General features: G+C 42.3%; 1 protein-coding gene across 1 annotated transcript in view; it reads right to left on the reverse strand.

The window, feature by feature from the left end:
- LOC113809335 (uncharacterized) overlaps window positions 1–7500 on the reverse strand; it is a 183422-nt gene that overhangs the window by 88461 nt on the left and 87461 nt on the right. The window contains exon 3 of the mRNA XM_070142284.1: window positions 2384–2929. Within this exon, the coding sequence (XP_069998385.1) occupies window positions 2384–2929 (546 nt within the window). The remainder of the gene's footprint in view (window positions 1–2383; window positions 2930–7500) is intronic.

A 7500-nucleotide genomic window follows, 5' to 3' on the forward strand; every position in this document is an offset into this window, starting at 1 on the left:
AAGCGTGTGTGTGTGTGCATGTGTATGTAGCCGTGTGTGTAAGCGTGTGTGTGTGTATGTAGCCGTGCATGTAAGCGTGTGTGTGAGTGTGTTAGTGTGAGCGTGTGTGCTTTTTCACGGGACGAGGACCCCAATTCTGAGAACACCAGCGACGTCCCGCATGCAAAACGTTTCACAAATTCGTAAACGTTTCTCATGAAGATCGTGTTCCAGAAAGGTGCATCGCCCTCCCTTGGAAATGCCAGGGGATCGATACACTCTTTTCTGCGAAGTTTCACATGAAAGGAACATACATGAATGGCATAAAAAGGGCTTGATTTTTACATTAGAAGTTATCAAAAAAAAAAAATAATAATAAAAAAAATTATATATATATACACACACACACACACACACACACACACATACACACACACACACACACATACTTTTAATCATATATATATATATATATATATATATATATATATATATATATATATATATATATATATATATATATATATATATATATATATATATATATATATATATATAAAACAAAAATACAAATCATGTTATGCCATCCATTCCATACCTCATAAACAAGCCACATGTTATGCCATTCATGCCATTAGTCATACATATGCCATATCTTATGCCATCCATTCCATAAGTTATGACACCCATTTCTGTCAAATAATCCTCCAACAAGAACTTTAAACGAAGTAAATCACAAACTCGACACCAACGCCAAGTAAAAAAGATAAATAAATAAAATAAACAGATAAATAAAATTAAAATACAATAAAGAAATAAAACTAGAATCAAATAAAGAAATAAAACTAGAATCAAATAAAGAAATAAAACTAAAATCAAATAAAGAAATAAAACTAAACAAAAACAAAATAAAGAAATAAATCTAAACGAAAATAAAAAAACAAAACCAAAATAAAATAATGAAATAAAACTAAACTAAAATAAAGAAACAAAACAAAAATAAAATAAAGAAATAAAACAAAAATAAAATAAAGAACTAAAACTAAACCAAAATAAAGAAACAAAACTAAACTAAAACAAACAAACAAACAAACAAATAATTAAGATAAAAACTCCTAAACGCAACGAGGCGACGTTGAACTCCGCTGCCTGATGCTCGCGCGAGAAGCGACCCCGAGGATTCAAGGGACGAATTTCTGATCAATGGGTCACGACTCACCGGCTTGAACACGGAAATCTGTTGCTTTTTTTCACCGTGGCAATGAGTCAAAACCTGATGTGTTCATGTTTTAGAATTTATAATTGTTCAGATACTGTATACATGGTATATACATACGTACATACACATATACTGATATAATATATATATGTGTGTGTGTGTGTGTGTGTGTGTGTGTGTGTGTGTGTGTGTGTGTGTGTGTGTGTGTGTGTGTGTGTGTGTGTGTGTGTGTGTGTGTGTGTGTGTGTGTGCGTGTGCGTGTGCGTGTGCGTGTGCGTGTGCGTGTGCGTGTGCGTGTGCGTGTGCGTGTGCGTGTGCGTGTGTGTGTGCGTGTGCGTGTTCGTGTGCGTGTGTGTCTGCGTGCGCGTGTGTGTGTCTGCGTGCGTGTGTGTGTCTGCGTGCGTGTGTGTGTCTGCGTGCGTGCGTGCGTGCGTGCGTGCGTGTGTCTGCGTGTGTGTGTGTGTGTGTGTACATATATTTATACACACACACACGCGCGCGCGGTATATACACGTGTGGACACATGAACACAGATCATGATAGGGCGCGATCAGATGAGCCCATCAATTCCGCCGCGACAAACCCCGATGCCGCGACCGCGCTGCTCGTGAGAACGTACCCTTCGCACCACGTCACTGTCGGCGCACAGCTGGAAACTGCACGGCCAAATAACAGTCCAGCACGGCGGCGCTTCTGAGAACTTCCGAGAACTCCCGCAAACCTATCCCACGGGGCGAGTCTTCCCCCTCTCCGCTCTTCAAATCTCCCGCAGGCTTATTTCGCGATGACCGCTGATCTGATGCTTCGAAAAAAAAAATCCAACGTGCGTGAAATTCCGTGAAAACGCGTCGAAATCGTTCAAAAAAGACGCTAAGATACAGTTAGAGCCGTTAAATAAGACTGAAGCCCAGAGAATTCGTACGACCAATTAATCATTTCAAGGAAAATGAACCTTTGGGTAAGTCCTCCATTTCCTTTTTTAAGGCAAATGAAGCTTTGGGTAAATCCATTTTATCTTTTTAAGGCAAATGGAGATTTGGGTAAATCCATTCTTTTTTAAGGCAAATGGAGATTTGGGTAATCCTCCATTTTCTTTTTTAAGGCAAATGAAGCTTTGGGTAAATCTTCCATTTCCTTTTTAAGACAAATGCAGCTTTGCCTAAATCTAACGACGGCGGTACTCACCCTCTCCTGCTCCTGGTTGGCGTCCTCGATCTCACTCTTGCTCTCACTCTTGTCCTCTCCCGTCGCCTCGCTGCTCATCTCACTCTTCTCTTCCTCCTTCTCCTCGCTCTTGGTGTCCTCTCCACTTTCCCCCTTGGCGTCGCCTTCGGAATCCCCCTTTGCTTCTCCCTTCGCTTCCTGTTTGGCCGCGCCCTTGCTAGCGTCACCCTTGGGTTCTCCCCTGATGGAGTCCCCCTTGGCCTCGCCCTTGATGGAATCGCTCTTCGCCTCGCCCTTGGAATCGGCTCTCGAGGAATCACCCTTTGGCTCGCCCTTGGAGGCTTCCCCCTTGGCGGATTCCCCCTTGGCCTCGCCCCTGGCAGCCTCCCCCTTGGCCTCGCCCTTGCCGCCCCCTCTGGCGTCCCTCTTGGCGTCCGGCGCGGCGTCGGCATGGTTCCGACGGCGCGGAGGAGGCTTGACCGAGGACCCGTTGGCATAGGCGTAGTCGAAGGCGAAGTGGCGAACTCGCTCCCTGTGGTCGGCGCTGCCCTCCCCCGCCGCTGGCACCTGAGGGGGAGAAACGAGAGCAAGGTCAGTGCAAGGGCGTCGACTAAGCCACAAGAGCAGCGCAGAGTAGTCGCCTGGAGTAGGAAACCCCAGAGGAGGATCACACCCTCCGAAAGGACAGAGCCAGCCGGCCGCCGTCCCCTGCCAACGAGAACGAGGGTCAGGGGATCAGCGCGGTGCCAGCTCCAGTGCGCGGTGCAGGGGAGAACAAGGTTAATGCAAGGTCACCTGGGGAGAACGGAAGAACAAAATCAATACGATGTCATTGGCAGAGAAAGCTGAAAGGAGACTGGGTAAGGGAATCATAAAGGAGAAAATAATGGCAAATTAGAAAATTACTCCGTGACAAAATGTATATCATACCAAAAAATATACATTACGATTAGAAGAATGAATAAACAACGATAAGCGAACCACAGCAGCCTCGATCAATCACCTGAAACCAAACACTACAATCTTCATTTTTTTTTTATTCGTTTGGGACACTCCACATCTGCCTATGCAAATACGGTTTCTGAAAGCTATTGCAAACCGAAATAAACCGTTCCAACACACCCAAACACGAACCCCAATCAATAAGCTTCTCATCCTCGTACGCAACTAATCGCCAGATCCTATTCTACATGAGGCATTGCAAACGAAGATGCAAAGAGATTCAATAACCATGGATTGTATTTAAGTTTTGAATAATCAGGACGATTTTCCAAGTCTACTTTAGGTTAAAATACCACATTCTTTATTACCAAATCATAATAAATGATTAAAAGATATAAAAAAAAACAATTATTTCTTATCAAAACCATAATAGGTATTTGAATAATAAAAAAACTGGTCTTTCATATGAGAACCATAATACATAATTGAATAATACAGAAAATGTGCTCTTGCATATCAAAAGCAAAATACATCGTTGAACAACATAAAAAGGTTTTCTTTCACATCAGAATCATATAACAGAATAATATGAGAAACCGTGATTGCAAATGGAGAAAGGATCACGATCTGCAATAAAACAATATTCTCAAATCTGACTGTAACTACATACTAACTCAAAAAAGGGATACTAACTCACATAACGTATACTAACTCGCAGAAGGGATACTAACTCAAAAAAGGAATACTAAATAACTCATATAGCGTATACTAACTCGAAGGAGGGATACCAACCCAAAGACGGGATACCAACTCGAAAAAAAGATACTAACTACTTCGCAGATGGGATACTAACTCAAAGACGGGATACTAACTAGAAAAAAAAGATACTAACTGACTCGAAGACGGGATGCCAACGACCTCGCAGAAGGGGCTCCCTCGTGCGAAGCAAAGGTAAAGACAACAACAGTCGCGCAAGTAGCATGATTCGGCCTTTTTGCGTGATAAAAATAAATGATGCGAAATATCCGAGAGAAACAAAAAATAAAAATCATCTTCGAGTCCTGTGATATTTTAGACCGAAAGAAAATGAGGAAAAAAAACTTGGTTGCATCTCTATTATCATTGCCATTATTATTATTATCATCATTGTCGTCATCGTCATTGCCATCATCACCATCATCGTCGTCGTCGTAGTCATCATCATCGTCATCGTCATCATCATCATCATCATCATCATCATCATCATCATTATCATCATGATTAATCTCTTTTAAGTTCGTTACCTTTAGAATTCCATTTCTATTGAAGGGGAATATAATCTGAATAATAGATGAAGTCTAAATAATAGATGAAGCGCTACGAGTGGTGGTGGTGAATGGGCTGAATGGTGCCGGTGGGGCGTTGTCATGTCGCTGCTATGCTTACGCGCACACAAAATTCCCACTCGGTCTCTGTCTGTCCCTCTTTCTTTCTCTCTGTTTATCTACCTCTGCCTCCCTTCCCTTCCCTCTGACCCTATCCATCTCCCTTCCTCCCTCCCTATCCCTCTCCCTTCCTCCCTCCCTATCCCTCTCCCTTCCTCCTTCCCTTCTCCCTCTCCCTCGCTCCCTCCCTCACTCCCTTCTCCCTCTCCTTCCCTCCCTCATTCTCCCTCTCCTTCCCTCCCTCATTCTCCCTCTCCTTCCCTCCCTCATTCTCCCTCTCCTTCCCTCCCTCCCTCCCTCCCTTCTCCCTCTGTCTGTCCCTCTTTCTCTCTCTGTTTATCTATCTCTGCCTCTCTTCCCCTCCCTCTGACCTTATCCTTCCCTCTCTTCCTATCCCTCTCCCTCCCTCCCTCCTTCCCTTCTCCCTCTCCTTCCCTCCCTCCTTCCCTCTCCTCCCTCCTTCCCTCCCCTCCCCCCTCTCCCTCCCTCCCTCCCTCCCTTCTCCCTCTCCCCTACAGTACACCGGAGAAGCGTGACAGGCGCCAGTCACTCCCGCCACTCCACACATCGGCACCGACCCAACCGCCTCTGAGATCTCGGCGTAACAATAACAAACCCGCGTCCGCTGATCAGCTGGTAATCTCCCAGTCAGTCAAACGTTCCTCGCGGTGTATCGTGCGGGGTACGTTTGTTTAGACCGCGGGGATTCGATGGGAACACGAGGAATGTAAATAATTGGACTAAACGGAAGGACAGAGGGGTAGCGAGATGGCCTAAACGATATATGAGGAATGGAGAGAGAAAAACAAAAACAAAAGGGGTGTGACGAACAAGCACGCTCACAGGCTTATGTATTCATGCAATCACACACACAGGCACACAGGCACACACACACATACATACATACATACATACATACACACACACACACACACTCACACAAACATACACACACACACACACACACACACACACACGTATAAATATAAATATTTTCAAAAAATACACACCACATTTGTGTAAATATGTGTAGTGGGGTGGAGTGTGTGTGCGTGCGTGTTTTAGGATGAAAGTACGCACATGATCTAATATCACTTTAAGTAAATATTTCCTTTACCTGCCATAAAATATCGTTCGCATAAAATATCCTCAAAATAACATGACACACAAAAGAGGGTCCCATTGGGTTCATAAACACATCTCGATTCACAGCCATTATATGCAATCATATTTTCATTTTTTCTATTCAGATACGGCGCAGCGTAAACTCATTCATATTCTTTTTCCAGCACTTTGATTTTATTAATTGCTATTTTTCAAAGGAAGCATGTCTCAATATATCGGAGGCACAATAGAGAAACGCACACACACATACACACAAACATACACATAAGTACGCACGCACACGCGCGCGCGCGCACACACACACACACACACACACACACACACACACACACACACACACATTTTATATATATATATATATATATATATATATATATATATATATATATATATATATATATATATATATATATATATATATATATATATATATATATATATATAAGCGATATATGTGAAACATGATACACACACATGTAATTCAAAGGAAAAAGTGTTTATACCCAAATTAAGACAGCGAAACACTCGCTCCCGAAGCATAACTGACTATTCAGGTATCAGAATATAAGATATCTATTGTATGTATGTTTGAAAATCGATAGAGGCAATAATGACAAACTTTGGCGTTGACCAAGCGGCGGACCAATCTTTTCATCAGGCAAGCTATTTCACTGAAAAAAATAACTTTCTGAATCGGAATTTATAAAGCAGATTCTTCAAAAATTATCCTTCCCGATTACTTCGCTAGATTTTACATCAATAAAACCACTAAATCTTCATTAGGTCTGGTTGTCAAAAACATGTTAACACTTGAAGATGTTTCTCGCATATTTGTCAGAAACCATTCAAGCTATTTCTCGTAATACAAGAGAAAAAAATATATACATATATACATAAATAAATAAATAAATAAATGAATGAATGAATAAATGAACAAACATTCAACCACTCAAGATGTTTCTCGTCATATTTATCAACAAGAGAAAAAAAGAAAAAGAAAAGAAAAGAAAAAAAGAAAATCAAGTCAAAAAGAAATATATATATATATATATTAGATCTGGTTATCGAAAAAAGAACATTCAACCACTCAAGATATTTCTCATATTTCTCCCCAACAAAATAACACAAACTAAAACCCGGTTATCGAACACCATTCCTCCATATCCAACCATTCGAGCCGGTTTTCCCCCCATCATCTTCCGCCTCAAATACACCTCAACGCCCCCCCCCCCCCCCCCCGCCCGACGAATAACACTCGCGGATCCTCGCAAAATCCCGTGAAACGCGAGGATGCCCCCCTGACGCCTCATACCTCTCAATCCCACAAAATCCTCGGAGATCTTGCCATTACACCTTCGGGCGCCTCGGGTAAGCTCGGAATGTCGGGCGCAAAGTTGTTCAGATTGTTCGAATGGTTGTCACTCTCCTGCCGACGACGCTGTTCTCGGCGTTCGAAATCGTCCCTCGTGGCTTTGAACTTCACAAGGATTTCGGGTTATATAACATGGACTTTTGATCGCTTTTATTTTTATTTTTATTTATTTTTTCTTCTCAACATTGCGGCTGTATGAAAGTTCAATAATTTCTTGATTTTATGCCCAAGTAGCTCTCTTTCTCTCTCTCTCTCTTTCTCTCTCTCTCTCTCTC

Source organism: Penaeus vannamei, chromosome 29 (assembly GCF_042767895.1).
Source record: "Penaeus vannamei isolate JL-2024 chromosome 29, ASM4276789v1, whole genome shotgun sequence".
In the NCBI taxonomy this organism is placed as follows: domain Eukaryota; kingdom Metazoa; phylum Arthropoda; class Malacostraca; order Decapoda; family Penaeidae; genus Penaeus; species Penaeus vannamei.